This window comes from Schistocerca piceifrons, chromosome 11 (genome assembly GCF_021461385.2).
Source record: "Schistocerca piceifrons isolate TAMUIC-IGC-003096 chromosome 11, iqSchPice1.1, whole genome shotgun sequence".
NCBI classification, from domain to species: Eukaryota; Metazoa; Arthropoda; class Insecta; order Orthoptera; family Acrididae; genus Schistocerca; species Schistocerca piceifrons.
Window position 1 is genome coordinate 25,842,754 of NC_060148.1, and position 18,578 is coordinate 25,861,331.

At 60.1% G+C, this 18,578-nt stretch overlaps 1 protein-coding gene across 1 annotated transcript in view; it reads right to left on the reverse strand.

Annotated features, from left to right (window-relative positions):
- LOC124720250 (basic proline-rich protein-like) overlaps window positions 1-15,895 on the reverse strand; it is a gene marked incomplete at its 5' end in the record, with an annotated part of 49,381 nt that extends 33,486 nt beyond the window's left edge. The window contains 6 exon segments of the mRNA XM_047245569.1: window positions 11,535-14,247; window positions 14,453-14,530; window positions 14,687-14,728; window positions 15,143-15,325; window positions 15,432-15,565; window positions 15,567-15,895. Coding sequence (XP_047101525.1) covers window positions 11,535-14,247; window positions 14,453-14,530; window positions 14,687-14,728; window positions 15,143-15,325; window positions 15,432-15,565; window positions 15,567-15,895 — 3,479 coding nt within the window.
- Between the last annotated feature and the right edge of the window lie 2,683 nt (window positions 15,896-18,578).

An 18,578-nucleotide genomic window follows, 5' to 3' on the forward strand; every position in this document is an offset into this window, starting at 1 on the left:
AAGACGTATATCAACAGTGAGCCACGCGCACAAGGATGTGGAGATTCCCAAAGCGGGTGGTGGGCATTGAAGTCCCCAACCAGCAAATAGGGGGGTGGAAGCTGACCAAGAAGATGAAGGAGATCAGCTCGTGCCATTGGTGTGGACGATGGAATGTATACAGTACAAAGAGAGAAGGTGTATCCAGAAAGGGAAAGACGGACAGCGACAGCTTGGAAGGAAGTGTTTAAGGGGATTGGGTGATAATGGAGAGTATTATGGAGAAGAATCATGAGTCCTCCATGTGCTGGAGTGCCTTCAACAGAGGGGAGATCAAATCGGACGGACTGAAAATGGGGAAAAAACAAAGCGGTCGTGTGGACGCAGGTTTGTTTCCTGAAGTCAGAAGATGACCGGCAAGTAGGATCGTAAGAAGATTGACAATTCATCCCGATTGGCTCAAATGCCGTGGATATTCCAGTGGATAATGAACATAGGGTGAAAAGAAAATGGAGGAATGTGACCAAGGTTGCCGTCAACTCTACGACTGCTAAGAGCTTGCGACTGACAGCATGGAACGGCATTCAGCCGAAGGCAGAAGATCCTGATCCATAGGTTGTTCAGGAGCAGCTCCTCCCACCAGCGATCGGCCAGTCGATCGGCTGCGAGCAGTGCTCCTCGGCGACACAGAAGACGGCCAATGGCGGTTACCGCCAGGTGGTGCTGTAGATAAGACACGCCTTGGCGGAGAAGGAGAGGAACTGGGTTTCTTATTAGCCTTCTTGGAAACATGATGTTTAGATGAAGGAGGAACCGATGGTTGTGAAGTTGGGGTACGTAAAAAATCTTCACGAGTATGCTCTTTTTGGAATACTTGGTGTCTCACTTTTGGGCGCAAGATTTAGCAGAACCCGATGAAGGGTGAGGCATAGAGTGAGCAGGCGAAAGCGGAGAGGTTGAACGGGCAATCTTTGCGCTGGCCGATCTGACAACCGTGGCACTAAAGGCGAGATCACAAGTCTGCGTGGCCGCCTCCTTTGTTGGCCGAGGAGAGGCAATGACAGTGCTGTATTTTCCTGTCTGAGGCACAGTGGGCTTTCGACTGGCGAATAATTTTCGAGCAGCAAAGGTCGACACCTTTTCCTTCACTCTGATTTCCTGGATGAGCTTTTCGTCTTTAAAAATGGGGCAATCTCTAGAGGAAGCAGCGTGGTCGCCCATACAGTTGGTGCAGCGAGGGGATGGAGGTGGACAAGCACCCTCATGGGCATCCTTGCCACACGTAGCACATTTGGCCGGATTGGAACAGGACTGGCTGGTGTGATTGAACCGCTGACATCGATAGCAATGCGTAGCGTTTGAGATGTAAGGGCGAATGGAAATTATCTCATAGCCCGCTTTGATTTTCGATGGGAGTTTAACTTCGTCAAATGTCTAGAAGACAGTACGCATTGGAACGATGTTCATGTCAACCCTTTTCATGACTATGAACAGCCGTTACGACCTGGTCTGATAGGTAGTGTTGAATTTCCTCGTCGGTCAATCCATCGAGGGAGCATGTATAAACGACGCCACGTGAAGAATTTAAAGTGCAGTGCGCTTCCACCCGGACAGGGAAGGTGTGTAGCAGTGAAGTACGCAGCAATTTTTGTGCCTGGAGGGCACTGACTGTTTCTGACAAGGTGCCATTCCGTTATCTGGATCACGACTTTACAGGACCTGCCATTTCATCGACACCTTTCTGAATAATGAAAGGGTTGACCGTGGAGAAGTCGTGACCTCCGTCAGACCGAGAAACAACAAGGAACTGTGGCAACGATGGGAGTCTGTCTGTGACAGACTCATTGAACTTACACTTGTGAGCAGACATAGTGGAAGATGAGGAAACCATTGCAAAAGTATCCCCCACGATTACCGGCGTCTCCAATGGTGCGCTCCTCCCTTGTGGGGGCCCTCTCTGAGGGCACTCCCGCATTAGGTGATTGTTCACACCTCAGGTCACACCTCCCGACAAACGGACGGAGGGACCAATCGACACTATCAGAAGGTAACAGCTCGGGTAATCACCCCTCCCTGGGCCTGGCCGTTACTAGGGGGTACGTACGTGTCCTACCTGTCTACCCTGGGCAGGGAATTACGCGTTACCCGGTCACCGTCTATGCACGAAAATGCGTGGGCCAGCCTTCAGACATGCACAGGGAGGAAAAAAGACGAGAGGGCAAAGACGGGAGGGCAAAGACGAGAGGGCAAAGACGGGAGGGCAAAGACGAGAGGGCAAAGACGAGAGGGCAAAGACGAGAGGGCAAAGACGAGAGGGCAAAGACGAGAGGGCAAAGACGAGAGGGCAAAGACGAGAGGGCAAAGACGAGAGGGCAAAGACGAGAGGGCAAAGACGAGAGGGCAAAGACGAGAGGGCAAAGACGAGAGGGCAAAGACGAGAGGGCAAAGACGAGAGGGCAAAGACGAGAGGGCAAAGACGAGAGGGCAAAGACGAGAGGGCAAAGACGAGAGGGCAAAGACGAGAGGGCAAAGACGAGAGGGCAAAGACGAGAGGGCAAAGACGAGAGGGCAAAGACGAGAGGGCAAAGACGAGAGGGCAAAGACGAGAGGGCAAAGACGAGAGGGCAAAGACGAGAGGGCAAAGACGAGAGGGCAAAGACGAGAGGGCAAAGACGAGAGGGCAAAGACGAGAGGGCAAAGACGAGAGGGCAAAGACGAGAGGGCAAAGACGAGAGGGCAAAGACGAGAGGGCAAAGACGAGAGGGCAAAGACGAGAGGGCAAAGACGAGAGGGCAAAGACGAGAGGGCAAAGACGAGAGGGCAAAGACGAGAGGGCAAAGACGAGAGGGCAAAGACGAGAGGGCAAAGACGAGAGGGCAAAGACGAGAGGGCAAAGACGAGAGGGCAAAGACGAGAGGGCAAAGACGAGAGGGCAAAGACGAGAGGGCAAAGACGAGAGGGCAAAGACGAGAGGGCAAAGACGAGAGGGCAAAGACGAGAGGGCAAAGACGAGAGGGCAAAGACGAGAGGGCAAAGACGAGAGGGCAAAGACGAGAGGGCAAAGACGAGAGGGCAAAGACGAGAGGGCAAAGACGAGAGGGCAAAGACGAGAGGGCAAAGACGAGAGGGCAAAGACGAGAGGGCAAAGACGAGAGGGCAAAGACGAGAGGGCAAAGACGAGAGGGCAAAGACGAGAGGGCAAAGACGAGAGGGCAAAGACGAGAGGGCAAAGACGAGAGGGCAAAGACGAGAGGGCAAAGACGAGAGGGCAAAGACGAGAGGGCAAAGACGAGAGGGCAAAGACGAGAGGGCAAAGACGAGAGGGCAAAGACGAGAGGGCAAAGACGAGAGGGCAAAGACGAGAGGGCAAAGACGAGAGGGCAAAGACGAGAGGGCAAAGACGAGAGGGCAAAGACGAGAGGGCAAAGACGAGAGGGCAAAGACGAGAGGGCAAAGACGAGAGGGCAAAGACGAGAGGGCAAAGACGAGAGGGCAAAGACGAGAGGGCAAAGACGAGAGGGCAAAGACGAGAGGGCAAAGACGAGAGGGCAAAGACGAGAGGGCAAAGACGAGAGGGCAAAGACGAGAGGGCAAAGACGAGAGGGCAAAGACGAGAGGGCAAAGACGAGAGGGCAAAGACGAGAGGGCAAAGACGAGAGGGCAAAGACGAGAGGGCAAAGACGAGAGGGCAAAGACGAGAGGGCAAAGACGAGAGGGCAAAGACGAGAGGGCAAAGACGAGAGGGCAAAGACGAGAGGGCAAAGACGAGAGGGCAAAGACGAGAGGGCAAAGACGAGAGGGCAAAGACGAGAGGGCAAAGACGAGAGGGCAAAGACGAGAGGGCAAAGACGAGAGGGCAAAGACGAGAGGGCAAAGACGAGAGGGCAAAGACGAGAGGGCAAAGACGAGAGGGCAAAGACGAGAGGGCAAAGACGAGAGGGCAAAGACGAGAGGGCAAAGACGAGAGGGCAAAGACGAGAGGGCAAAGACGAGAGGGCAAAGACGAGAGGGCAAAGACGAGAGGGCAAAGACGAGAGGGCAAAGACGAGAGGGCAAAGACGAGAGGGCAAAGACGAGAGGGCAAAGACGAGAGGGCAAAGACGAGAGGGCAAAGACGAGAGGGCAAAGACGAGAGGGCAAAGACGAGAGGGCAAAGACGAGAGGGCAAAGACGAGAGGGCAAAGACGAGAGGGCAAAGACGAGAGGGCAAAGACGAGAGGGCAAAGACGAGAGGGCAAAGACGAGAGGGCAAAGACGAGAGGGCAAAGACGAGAGGGCAAAGACGAGAGGGCAAAGACGAGAGGGCAAAGACGAGAGGGCAAAGACGAGAGGGCAAAGACGAGAGGGCAAAGACGAGAGGGCAAAGACGAGAGGGCAAAGACGAGAGGGCAAAGACGAGAGGGCAAAGACGAGAGGGCAAAGACGAGAGGGCAAAGACGAGAGGGCAAAGACGAGAGGGCAAAGACGAGAGGGCAAAGACGAGAGGGCAAAGACGAGAGGGCAAAGACGAGAGGGCAAAGACGAGAGGGCAAAGACGAGAGGGCAAAGACGAGAGGGCAAAGACGAGAGGGCAAAGACGAGAGGGCAAAGACGAGAGGGCAAAGACGAGAGGGCAAAGACGAGAGGGCAAAGACGAGAGGGCAAAGACGAGAGGGCAAAGACGAGAGGGCAAAGACGAGAGGGCAAAGACGAGAGGGCAAAGACGAGAGGGCAAAGACGAGAGGGCAAAGACGAGAGGGCAAAGACGAGAGGGCAAAGACGAGAGGGCAAAGACGAGAGGGCAAAGACGAGAGGGCAAAGACGAGAGGGCAAAGACGAGAGGGCAAAGACGAGAGGGCAAAGACGAGAGGGCAAAGACGAGAGGGCAAAGACGAGAGGGCAAAGACGAGAGGGCAAAGACGAGAGGGCAAAGACGAGAGGGCAAAGACGAGAGGGCAAAGACGAGAGGGCAAAGACGAGAGGGCAAAGACGAGAGGGCAAAGACGAGAGGGCAAAGACGAGAGGGCAAAGACGAGAGGGCAAAGACGAGAGGGCAAAGACGAGAGGGCAAAGACGAGAGGGCAAAGACGAGAGGGCAAAGACGAGAGGGCAAAGACGAGAGGGCAAAGACGAGAGGGCAAAGACGAGAGGGCAAAGACGAGAGGGCAAAGACGAGAGGGCAAAGACGAGAGGGCAAAGACGAGAGGGCAAAGACGAGAGGGCAAAGACGAGAGGGCAAAGACGAGAGGGCAAAGACGAGAGGGCAAAGACGAGAGGGCAAAGACGAGAGGGCAAAGACGAGAGGGCAAAGACGAGAGGGCAAAGACGAGAGGGCAAAGACGAGAGGGCAAAGACGAGAGGGCAAAGACGAGAGGGCAAAGACGAGAGGGCAAAGACGAGAGGGCAAAGACGAGAGGGCAAAGACGAGAGGGCAAAGACGAGAGGGCAAAGACGAGAGGGCAAAGACGAGAGGGCAAAGACGAGAGGGCAAAGACGAGAGGGCAAAGACGAGAGGGCAAAGACGAGAGGGCAAAGACGAGAGGGCAAAGACGAGAGGGCAAAGACGAGAGGGCAAAGACGAGAGGGCAAAGACGAGAGGGCAAAGACGAGAGGGCAAAGACGAGAGGGCAAAGACGAGAGGGCAAAGACGAGAGGGCAAAGACGAGAGGGCAAAGACGAGAGGGCAAAGACGAGAGGGCAAAGACGAGAGGGCAAAGACGAGAGGGCAAAGACGAGAGGGCAAAGACGAGAGGGCAAAGACGAGAGGGCAAAGACGAGAGGGCAAAGACGAGAGGGCAAAGACGAGAGGGCAAAGACGAGAGGGCAAAGACGAGAGGGCAAAGACGAGAGGGCAAAGACGAGAGGGCAAAGACGAGAGGGCAAAGACGAGAGGGCAAAGACGAGAGGGCAAAGACGAGAGGGCAAAGACGAGAGGGCAAAGACGAGAGGGCAAAGACGAGAGGGCAAAGACGAGAGGGCAAAGACGAGAGGGCAAAGACGAGAGGGCAAAGACGAGAGGGCAAAGACGAGAGGGCAAAGACGAGAGGGCAAAGACGAGAGGGCAAAGACGAGAGGGCAAAGACGAGAGGGCAAAGACGAGAGGGCAAAGACGAGAGGGCAAAGACGAGAGGGCAAAGACGAGAGGGCAAAGACGAGAGGGCAAAGACGAGAGGGCAAAGACGAGAGGGCAAAGACGAGAGGGCAAAGACGAGAGGGCAAAGACGAGAGGGCAAAGACGAGAGGGCAAAGACGAGAGGGCAAAGACGAGAGGGCAAAGACGAGAGGGCAAAGACGAGAGGGCAAAGACGAGAGGGCAAAGACGAGAGGGCAAAGACGAGAGGGCAAAGACGAGAGGGCAAAGACGAGAGGGCAAAGACGAGAGGGCAAAGACGAGAGGGCAAAGACGAGAGGGCAAAGACGAGAGGGCAAAGACGAGAGGGCAAAGACGAGAGGGCAAAGACGAGAGGGCAAAGACGAGAGGGCAAAGACGAGAGGGCAAAGACGAGAGGGCAAAGACGAGAGGGCAAAGACGAGAGGGCAAAGACGAGAGGGCAAAGACGAGAGGGCAAAGACGAGAGGGCAAAGACGAGAGGGCAAAGACGAGAGGGCAAAGACGAGAGGGCAAAGACGAGAGGGCAAAGACGAGAGGGCAAAGACGAGAGGGCAAAGACGAGAGGGCAAAGACGAGAGGGCAAAGACGAGAGGGCAAAGACGAGAGGGCAAAGACGAGAGGGCAAAGACGAGAGGGCAAAGACGAGAGGGCAAAGACGAGAGGGCAAAGACGAGAGGGCAAAGACGAGAGGGCAAAGACGAGAGGGCAAAGACGAGAGGGCAAAGACGAGAGGGCAAAGACGAGAGGGCAAAGACGAGAGGGCAAAGACGAGAGGGCAAAGACGAGAGGGCAAAGACGAGAGGGCAAAGACGAGAGGGCAAAGACGAGAGGGCAAAGACGAGAGGGCAAAGACGAGAGGGCAAAGACGAGAGGGCAAAGACGAGAGGGCAAAGACGAGAGGGCAAAGACGAGAGGGCAAAGACGAGAGGGCAAAGACGAGAGGGCAAAGACGAGAGGGCAAAGACGAGAGGGCAAAGACGAGAGGGCAAAGACGAGAGGGCAAAGACGAGAGGGCAAAGACGAGAGGGCAAAGACGAGAGGGCAAAGACGAGAGGGCAAAGACGAGAGGGCAAAGACGAGAGGGCAAAGACGAGAGGGCAAAGACGAGAGGGCAAAGACGAGAGGGCAAAGACGAGAGGGCAAAGACGAGAGGGCAAAGACGAGAGGGCAAAGACGAGAGGGCAAAGACGAGAGGGCAAAGACGAGAGGGCAAAGACGAGAGGGCAAAGACGAGAGGGCAAAGACGAGAGGGCAAAGACGAGAGGGCAAAGACGAGAGGGCAAAGACGAGAGGGCAAAGACGAGAGGGCAAAGACGAGAGGGCAAAGACGAGAGGGCAAAGACGAGAGGGCAAAGACGAGAGGGCAAAGACGAGAGGGCAAAGACGAGAGGGCAAAGACGAGAGGGCAAAGACGAGAGGGCAAAGACGAGAGGGCAAAGACGAGAGGGCAAAGACGAGAGGGCAAAGACGAGAGGGCAAAGACGAGAGGGCAAAGACGAGAGGGCAAAGACGAGAGGGCAAAGACGAGAGGGCAAAGACGAGAGGGCAAAGACGAGAGGGCAAAGACGAGAGGGCAAAGACGAGAGGGCAAAGACGAGAGGGCAAAGACGAGAGGGCAAAGACGAGAGGGCAAAGACGAGAGGGCAAAGACGAGAGGGCAAAGACGAGAGGGCAAAGACGAGAGGGCAAAGACGAGAGGGCAAAGACGAGAGGGCAAAGACGAGAGGGCAAAGACGAGAGGGCAAAGACGAGAGGGCAAAGACGAGAGGGCAAAGACGAGAGGGCAAAGACGAGAGGGCAAAGACGAGAGGGCAAAGACGAGAGGGCAAAGACGAGAGGGCAAAGACGAGAGGGCAAAGACGAGAGGGCAAAGACGAGAGGGCAAAGACGAGAGGGCAAAGACGAGAGGGCAAAGACGAGAGGGCAAAGACGAGAGGGCAAAGACGAGAGGGCAAAGACGAGAGGGCAAAGACGAGAGGGCAAAGACGAGAGGGCAAAGACGAGAGGGCAAAGACGAGAGGGCAAAGACGAGAGGGCAAAGACGAGAGGGCAAAGACGAGAGGGCAAAGACGAGAGGGCAAAGACGAGAGGGCAAAGACGAGAGGGCAAAGACGAGAGGGCAAAGACGAGAGGGCAAAGACGAGAGGGCAAAGACGAGAGGGCAAAGACGAGAGGGCAAAGACGAGAGGGCAAAGACGAGAGGGCAAAGACGAGAGGGCAAAGACGAGAGGGCAAAGACGAGAGGGCAAAGACGAGAGGGCAAAGACGAGAGGGCAAAGACGAGAGGGCAAAGACGAGAGGGCAAAGACGAGAGGGCAAAGACGAGAGGGCAAAGACGAGAGGGCAAAGACGAGAGGGCAAAGACGAGAGGGCAAAGACGAGAGGGCAAAGAAGACGAGAGGGCAAAGACGAGAGGGCAAAGACGAGAGGGCAAAGACGAGAGGGCAAAGACGAGAGGGCAAAGACGAGAGGGCAAAGACGAGAGGGCAAAGACGAGAGGGCAAAGACGAGAGGGCAAAGACGAGAGGGCAAAGACGAGAGGGCAAAGACGAGAGGGCAAAGACGAGAGGGCAAAGACGAGAGGGCAAAGACGAGAGGGCAAAGACGAGAGGGCAAAGACGAGAGGGCAAAGACGAGAGGGCAAAGACGAGAGGGCAAAGACGAGAGGGCAAAGACGAGAGGGCAAAGACGAGAGGGCAAAGACGAGAGGGCAAAGACGAGAGGGCAAAGACGAGAGGGCAAAGACGAGAGGGCAAAGACGAGAGGGCAAAGACGAGAGGGCAAAGACGAGAGGGCAAAGACGAGAGGGCAAAGACGAGAGGGCAAAGACGAGAGGGCAAAGACGAGAGGGCAAAGACGAGAGGGCAAAGACGAGAGGGCAAAGACGAGAGGGCAAAGACGAGAGGGCAAAGACGAGAGGGCAAAGACGAGAGGGCAAAGACGAGAGGGCAAAGACGAGAGGGCAAAGACGAGAGGGCAAAGACGAGAGGGCAAAGACGAGAGGGCAAAGACGAGAGGGCAAAGACGAGAGGGCAAAGACGAGAGGGCAAAGACGAGAGGGCAAAGACGAGAGGGCAAAGACGAGAGGGCAAAGACGAGAGGGCAAAGACGAGAGGGCAAAGACGAGAGGGCAAAGACGAGAGGGCAAAGACGAGAGGGCAAAGACGAGAGGGCAAAGACGAGAGGGCAAAGACGAGAGGGCAAAGACGAGAGGGCAAAGACGAGAGGGCAAAGACGAGAGGGCAAAGACGAGAGGGCAAAGACGAGAGGGCAAAGACGAGAGGGCAAAGACGAGAGGGCAAAGACGAGAGGGCAAAGACGAGAGGGCAAAGACGAGAGGGCAAAGACGAGAGGGCAAAGACGAGAGGGCAAAGACGAGAGGGCAAAGACGAGAGGGCAAAGACGAGAGGGCAAAGACGAGAGGGCAAAGACGAGAGGGCAAAGACGAGAGGGCAAAGACGAGAGGGCAAAGACGAGAGGGCAAAGACGAGAGGGCAAAGACGAGAGGGCAAAGACGAGAGGGCAAAGACGAGAGGGCAAAGACGAGAGGGCAAAGACGAGAGGGCAAAGACGAGAGGGCAAAGACGAGAGGGCAAAGACGAGAGGGCAAAGACGAGAGGGCAAAGACGAGAGGGCAAAGACGAGAGGGCAAAGACGAGAGGGCAAAGACGAGAGGGCAAAGACGAGAGGGCAAAGACGAGAGGGCAAAGACGAGAGGGCAAAGACGAGAGGGCAAAGACGAGAGGGCAAAGACGAGAGGGCAAAGACGAGAGGGCAAAGACGAGAGGGCAAAGACGAGAGGGCAAAGACGAGAGGGCAAAGACGAGAGGGCAAAGACGAGAGGGCAAAGACGAGAGGGCAAAGACGAGAGGGCAAAGACGAGAGGGCAAAGACGAGAGGGCAAAGACGAGAGGGCAAAGACGAGAGGGCAAAGACGAGAGGGCAAAGACGAGAGGGCAAAGACGAGAGGGCAAAGACGAGAGGGCAAAGACGAGAGGGCAAAGACGAGAGGGCAAAGACGAGAGGGCAAAGACGAGAGGGCAAAGACGAGAGGGCAAAGACGAGAGGGCAAAGACGAGAGGGCAAAGACGAGAGGGCAAAGACGAGAGGGCAAAGACGAGAGGGCAAAGACGAGAGGGCAAAGACGAGAGGGCAAAGACGAGAGGGCAAAGACGAGAGGGCAAAGACGAGAGGGCAAAGACGAGAGGGCAAAGACGAGAGGGCAAAGACGAGAGGGCAAAGACGAGAGGGCAAAGACGAGAGGGCAAAGACGAGAGGGCAAAGACGAGAGGGCAAAGACGAGAGGGCAAAGACGAGAGGGCAAAGACGAGAGGGCAAAGACGAGAGGGCAAAGACGAGAGGGCAAAGACGAGAGGGCAAAGACGAGAGGGCAAAGACGAGAGGGCAAAGACGAGAGGGCAAAGACGAGAGGGCAAAGACGAGAGGGCAAAGACGAGAGGGCAAAGACGAGAGGGCAAAGACGAGAGGGCAAAGACGAGAGGGCAAAGACGAGAGGGCAAAGACGAGAGGGCAAAGACGAGAGGGCAAAGACGAGAGGGCAAAGACGAGAGGGCAAAGACGAGAGGGCAAAGACGAGAGGGCAAAGACGAGAGGGCAAAGACGAGAGGGCAAAGACGAGAGGGCAAAGACGAGAGGGCAAAGACGAGAGGGCAAAGACGAGAGGGCAAAGACGAGAGGGCAAAGACGAGAGGGCAAAGACGAGAGGGCAAAGACGAGAGGGCAAAGACGAGAGGGCAAAGACGAGAGGGCAAAGACGAGAGGGCAAAGACGAGAGGGCAAAGACGAGAGGGCAAAGACGAGAGGGCAAAGACGAGAGGGCAAAGACGAGAGGGCAAAGACGAGAGGGCAAAGACGAGAGGGCAAAGACGAGAGGGCAAAGACGAGAGGGCAAAGACGAGAGGGCAAAGACGAGAGGGCAAAGACGAGAGGGCAAAGACGAGAGGGCAAAGACGAGAGGGCAAAGACGAGAGGGCAAAGACGAGAGGGCAAAGACGAGAGGGCAAAGACGAGAGGGCAAAGACGAGAGGGCAAAGACGAGAGGGCAAAGACGAGAGGGCAAAGACGAGAGGGCAAAGACGAGAGGGCAAAGACGAGAGGGCAAAGACGAGAGGGCAAAGACGAGAGGGCAAAGACGAGAGGGCAAAGAGAAGAGGGCAAAGAGAAGAGGGCAAAGAGAAGAGGGCAAAGAGAAGAGGGCAAAGAGAAGAGGGCAAAGAGAAGAGGGCAAAGAGAAGAGGGCAAAGAGAAGAGGGCAAAGAGAAGAGGGCAAAGAGAAGAGGTAAGGAAAAAAGGACAAAGGAAGGATGAAGACGTGCAAGCAGAGAAAACCAAGAAAGCGTTACAGTTTCGAGCATCTGTCTCCGGACATAGGCACAAAACACACTCCCAGAGGGGGAGAAAGGGAAGGAAAGAGTCGGCGGTGAGGGGGCGGTGAGGCGGTGACGGGGGTGGGGCGGTGACGGGGGTGGGGCGGTGACGGGGGTGGGGCGGTGACGGGGGTGGGGCGGTGACGGGGGTGGGGCGGTGACGGGGGTGGGGCGGTGACGGGGGTGGGGCGGTGACGGGGGTGGGGCGGTGACGGGGGTGGGGCGGTGACGGGGGTGGGGCGGTGACGGGGGTGGGGCGGTGACGGGGGTGGGGCGGTGACGGGGGTGGGGCGGTGACGGGGGTGGGGCGGTGACGGGGGTGGGGCGGTGACGGGGGTGGGGCGGTGACGGGGGTGGGGCGGTGACGGGGGTGGGGCGGTGACGGGGGTGGGGCGGTGACGGGGGTGGGGCGGTGACGGGGGTGGGGCGGTGACGGGGGTGGGGCGGTGACGGGGGTGGGGCGGTGACGGGGGTGGGGCGGTGACGGGGGTGGGGCGGTGACGGGGGTGGGGCGGTGACGGGGGTGGGGCGGTGACGGGGGTGGGGCGGTGACGGGGGTGGGGCGGTGACGGGGGTGGGGCGGTGACGGGGGTGGGGCGGTGACGGGGGTGGGGCGGTGACGGGGGTGGGGCGGTGACGGGGGTGGGGCGGTGACGGGGGTGGGGCGGTGACGGGGGTGGGGCGGTGACGGGGGTGGGGCGGTGACGGGGGTGGGGCGGTGACGGGGGTGGGGCGGTGACGGGGGTGGGGCGGTGACGGGGGTGGGGCGGTGACGGGGGTGGGGCGGTGACGGGGGTGGGGCGGTGACGGGGGTGGGGCGGTGACGGGGGTGGGGCGGTGACGGGGGTGGGGCGGTGACGGGGGTGGGGCGGTGACGGGGGTGGGGCGGTGACGGGGGTGGGGCGGTGACGGGGGTGGGGCGGTGACGGGGGTGGGGCGGTGACGGGGGTGGGGCGGTGACGGGGGTGGGGCGGTGACGGGGGTGGGGCGGTGACGGGGGTGGGGCGGTGACGGGGGTGGGGCGGTGACGGGGGTGGGGCGGTGACGGGGGTGGGGCGGTGACGGGGGTGGGGCGGTGACGGGGGTGGGGCGGTGACGGGGGTGGGGCGGTGACGGGGGTGGGGCGGTGACGGGGGTGGGGCGGTGACGGGGGTGGGGCGGTGACGGGGGTGGGGCGGTGACGGGGGTGGGGCGGTGACGGGGGTGGGGCGGTGACGGGGGTGGGGCGGTGACGGGGGTGGGGCGGTGACGGGGGTGGGGCGGTGACGGGGGTGGGGCGGTGACGGGGGTGGGGCGGTGACGGGGGTGGGGCGGTGACGGGGGTGGGGCGGTGACGGGGGTGGGGCGGTGACGGGGGTGGGGCGGTGACGGGGGTGGGGCGGTGACGGGGGTGGGGCGGTGACGGGGGTGGGGCGGTGACGGGGGTGGGGCGGTGACGGGGGTGGGGCGGTGACGGGGGTGGGGCGGTGACGGGGGTGGGGCGGTGACGGGGGTGGGGCGGTGACGGGGGTGGGGCGGTGACGGGGGTGGGGCGGTGACGGGGGTGGGGCGCTGACGGGGGTGGGGCGCTGACGGGGGTGGGGCGCTGACGGGGGTGGGGCGCTGACGGGGGTGGGGCGCTGACGGGGGTGGGGCGCTGACGGGGGTGGGGCGCTGACGGGGGTGGGGCGCTGACGGGGGTGGGGCGCTGACGGGGGTGGGGCGCTGACGGGGGTGGGGCGCTGACGGGGGTGGGGCGCTGACGGGGGTGGGGCGCTGACGGGGGTGGGGCGCTGACGGGGGTGGGGCGCTGACGGGGGTGGGGCGCTGACGGGGGTGGGGCGCTGACGGGGGTGGGGCGCTGACGGGGGTGGGGCGCTGACGGGGGTGGGGCGCTGACGGGGGTGGGGCGCTGACGGGGGTGGGGCGCTGACGGGGGTGGGGCGCTGACGGGGGTGGGGCGCTGACGGGGGTGGGGCGCTGACGGGGGTGGGGCGCTGACGGGGGTGGGGCGCTGACGGGGGTGGGGCGCTGACGGGGGTGGGGCGCTGACGGGGGTGGGGCGGTGACGGGGGTGGGGCGGTGACGGGGGTGGGGCGCTGACGGGGGTGGGGCGGTGACGGGGGTGGGGCGGTGACGGGGGTGGGGCGGTGACGGGGGTGGGGCGGTGACGGGGGTGGGGCGGTGACGGGGGGTGGGGCGGTGACGGGGGGGGGGGGGGGTGCGGTGACGGGGGGGGGGGGTGCGGTGACGGGGGGGGGGGGTGCGGTGACGGGGGGGGGGGGGCGGTGACGGGGGGGGGGGCGGTGACGGGGGGGGGGGGGGGTGCGGTGACGGGGGGGGGGGGGGTGCGGTGACGGGGGGGGGGGGGGTGCGGTGACGGGGGGGGGGGCGGTGACGGGGGGGGGGCGGTGACGGGGGGGGGCGGTGACGGGGGGGGGGCGGTGACGGGGGGGGGGCGGTGACGGGGGGGGGGGGGGCGGTGACGGGGGGGGGGCGGTGACGGGGGGGGGGCGGTGACGGGGGGGGGGGGCGGTGACGGGGGGGGGCGGTGACGGGGGGGGGGCGGTGACGGGGGGGGCGGTGACGGGGGGGGCGGTGACGGGGGGGGGGGGGGCGGTGACGGGGGGGGGCGGTGACGGGGGGGGGGGGGCGGTGACGGGGGGGGAGGCGGTGACGGGGGGGGAGGCGGGTGACGGGGGGGGAGGCGGTGACGGGGGGGGAGGCGGTGACGGGGGGGAGGCGGTGACGGGGGGGGAGGCGGTGACGGGGGGGGAGGCGGTGACGGGGGGGGAGGCGGTGACGGGGGGGAGGCGGTGACGGGGGGGGAGGCGGTGACGGGGGGGGAGGCGGTGATGGGGGGGAGGCGGTGATGGGGGGGAGGCGGTGATGGGGGGGAGGCGGTGATGGGGGGGAGGCGGTGATGGGGGGGAGGCGGTGATGGGGGGGAGGCGGTGATGGGGGGGAGGCGGTGATGGGGGGGAGGCGGTGATGGGGGGGGGGGGGAGGCGGTGATGGGGGGGGGGGGGAGGCGGTGATGGGGGGGGGGGGAGGCGGTGATGGGGGGGGGGAGGCGGTGATGGGGGGGGAGGCGGTGATGGGGGGGGGAGGCGGTGATTGGGGGGGGAGGCGGTGATGGGGGGGGGGGAGGCGGTGATGGGGGGGGGAGGCGGTGATTGGGGGGGGAGGCGGTGATTGGGGGGGGAGGCGGTGATTGGGGGGGAGGCGGTGATGGGGGGGAGGCGGTGATGGGGGGGAGGCGGTGATGGGGGGGGAGGCGGTGATGGGGGGGAGGCGGTGATGGGGGGGAGGCGGTGATGGGGGGGAGGCGGTGATGGGGGGGAGGCGGTGATGGGGGGGAGGCGGTGATGGGGGGGAGGCGGTGATGGGGGGGAGGCGGTGATGGGGGGGAGGCGGTGATGGGGGGGAGGCGGTGATGGGGGGGAGGCGGTGATGGGGGGGAGGCGGTGATGGGGGGGAGGCGGTGATGGGGGGGAGGCGGTGATGGGGGGGAGGCGGTGATGGGGGGGAGGCGGTGATGGGGGGGAGGCGGTGATGGGGGGGAGGCGGTGATGGGGGGGAGGCGGTGATGGGGGGGAGGCGGTGATGGGGGGGAGGCGGTGATGGGGGGGAGGCGGTGATGGGGGGGAGGCGGTGAGGGGGGGAGGCGGTGATGGGGGGAGGCGGTGAGGGGGGGAGGCGGTGAGGGGGGGAGGCGGTGAGGGGGGGAGGCGGTGAGGGGGGGAGGCGGTGAGGGGGGGAGGCGGTGAGGGGGGGAGGCGGTGAGGGGGGGAGGCGGTGAGGGGGGGAGGCGGTGAGGGGGGGAGGCGGTGAGGGGGGGGAGGCGGTGAGGGGGGGGAGGCGGTGAGGGGGGGAGGCGGTGAGGGGGAGGCGGTGAGGGGGGGGAGGCGGTGAGGGGGGGGAGGCGGTGAGGGGGGGAGGCGGTGAGGGGGGGAGGCGGTGAGGGGGGGAGGCGGTGAGGGGGGGGAGGCGGTGAGGGGGGGGAGGCGGTGAGGGGGGGTGGGAGGCGGTGAGGGGGGGAGGGAGGCGGTGAGGGGGGGAGGGAGGCGGTGAGGGGGGGGAGGGAGGCGGTGAGGGGGGGGAGGGAGGCGGTGAGGGGGGAGGGGGAGGGGGGAGGCGGTGAGGGGGGAGGGGGAGGGGGGAGGCGGTGAGGGGGGAGGGGGAGGGGGGGAGGCGGTGAGTGGGGAGGGGGGGAGGCGGAGAGGGGGAGAGGGGGAACGGGGAGGGGGGTGGGGGAGAGGGGGGAACGGGGAGGGGGGAGGGGGGGAGGGGGGAGGGGGGAGGGGGGAGGGGGAGGTGGGGAGGGGGGAGGGGGGAGGGGGGGAGGGTGTAGGGGTGAGGGGTGAGGGGGGGAGGGGGTAGGGGTGAGGGGGGGAGGGGGTAGGGGTGAGGGGGGACGGGGGGAGGGGGTAGGGGGGAGGGGGGAGGGGGTAGGGGGAGGGGGGAGGGGGTAGGGGGGAGGGGGGAGGGGGGAGGGGGGAGGGGGTAGGCGGGAGGGGGGAGGGGGTAGGGGTGAGGGGGGACGGGGGGAGGGGGTAGGGGGGAGGGGGGAGGGGTGGAGGGGGTGAGAGGGAGGGGGGTAGGGGGGAGGGGGAGGGGGGGCGGGGTTGGAGTGGGGGGTGAGGGGGGGGAGGGCCAAAGATTGGGGATGGGGAAGGATGCGGAAAAGGAAGGTATGCAGCCCGGAAAGGAAGGAGGGCCACATTAGCTCAGGGTCCCATGCTCGCTATGCACATATCCAGGAGAGTTGTGGACCCCCTGGGGGGAAACTCCCAATGTCTTTCATCAACTGTCTCATAGTAAAGACTGGGGGTCCACTGCTGATCGGCCATGAAAGCCATACTACTGCTGTTCTAACCGCCCTTGCACTTTTCCTCTCACTCTACTTTCCAGTATCCTCTCCATTATTTTTGCTACTTGGGATGCGTGCGAGATCCTTCCATAGTTGTCACATACTTTCCTGTCACCCTTCTTAAAAACTGGGATTATTTGCTTTCCCCATTCTTCAAGTACACATTTTTGGGTCCAAATGCATATTAGTCTGTATAGTCACTGTAGTCCAACTGATCCAGCAGCCTTTTCACCTCCACAGTAATTTCATCTATCCCAGGTGCCTTCACCGTTTTCATTTTTGTCAGAGCTAGTTCCATTTCTAACACAGTTATATCCTCTTCTTTCAGACCCCTGCCGTACCTCTATTCCCTTTCCATTGCCATCTTTACATTTATTAATTTATCAAAGTACGCTTTCCATCTTTTCCTTTTCTCCTCTGGTTGCTTAATAGCTCTCTGCTTTCTTCTTTAACTAGCTTTTGTAGGTTTTTCCTTCCTCATACTCTAATTCCATATATCATCCTCTTACCACTAATAACATCTTTTTCCAACCGTCAGGTGAATTTTCCCAGCTTCTCTGTTTTCTACCATTTTCTTACACTTTTACTATCCTGGTATTTCCTTTTACTTCCAGCTGTTCGGTCTGTTCCATTAATGCCAGGCTTTCTTTTCTTTTACTGCCTCCTTCACCCTCTCATTCCACCACGGTGTCTTTTTTCCTTTACTCTTCTGGACACACTGCAGGTCTTCTCAGCAGAGCTTACAAACACTTCTTTGAACTTACACCATTTCTCTTCCACGTTGCCATACTCTGGTGTTAGGGTTTAAGTAACTCGAACTTTTCTTGTACCATGCCATCCTTTAGTTTTCACACTTATTTTCCTTTACATCTCAATTCATCGAATCTCATCTGTCACCACCACACTATCTCCATCAAAAGCCTCTCCTTGGATTGCAGTTACATCTGTCAACTCTCTCCGATTTTTCTTTTCCACTAGAAAGTAACTGATGACCGTCTTCATCTGTCTATCACCCCAGCCATATCTCATCTTTTGGCTATTCTTTTTACGGAACCACATGTTGCCCACAAACATCCCGTTTCTTTCACAGAAATCAACCAATTTCTCTCATTTTTCCTCCCACATCCATATATGGCCAATTATCTGCCCTAGGCTTTCTTTGCCTAACTGTGCATTTGGGTCACCCATTACAATTACTTCCACATCTCTAATACCTCTAGAAAATCCTCCGTTTCATCAAAAATGAAGTTACTTGAAAAAGTGCAGATTCGAGTTGTATAGGCCCTTAAACCAAAATGTGTCTCCGCTCTCTTCAACATGCAGCCATACTGCATGATTGTTTCAGTTAAAGATATTTTTGCAAATTTACAGTTTCCATGCCAATTGTACTATCAGATTCAGAATAATCAGATTAATGATTGAGTAATAAAGTTGCACTGAGCTAAGGCTGGCTGTTAAGTTCATATTTTTGTGTGTCCACTGACAAAATAATTTTAACAGTGGTAGTAATGGAATGCAGGTAAGGCACGTGTCGCATTTGACCGTGCATGTTCAGTACGGATTAGTCATCAGTACAGGTTGTTTATGAGTAGTGCAGACTTTGTATTTACATTCAGAGGCTGAGGTCAAAGTGCAATGAAAGACCTAACAGAGTTCCAGAGAAGGCAGATTGTGGAGGCCTGATTAGCTGGAGCATCAGTAACCAAGACAGCCAACTTGCTGAATATTTCAAGAGCAACTATTTCAACAGTCATGACAGCCTACACAAAACCTGGAAAGATGTCTGTAAATGTAATAATGGACACAAATCAAAAGTAAATGACAGTGCAAATGTTTACATTCCTAGGCATGAAGTAGTTGATGCATTGAATGTTAGTGTTTCTGCTGTAGCCCCTACTATATTCCCCCTTAAACATCCAGGAAAGGTAAGAAACAAGAAGAAAACAGTATGTAAGAAGGAAAGTGGAAGAAACTTAAACAAGTTTTACACAAGCAACATCTTCAAACCTTTGTGCAGTTTAATGTAGATGCACTTTGTGTAGAACCTGAAGATAATCATGTGCACGTAATGAGATTTGTTGTTTCAAAACCTAAATACTATTCTCAACAGGCAAAGTTACTACAGCTACTGACAACACTGGGTAGCTACTCTAAGTAGCAGACAAGTACATACACTCTTCTTCATATTTTATTCAAAATTCTCTTAAAACAAGGTATTTGGGCATGCCCAGATTCTTACTGTGGGCAACTGTTGCTCTGGAATATTACC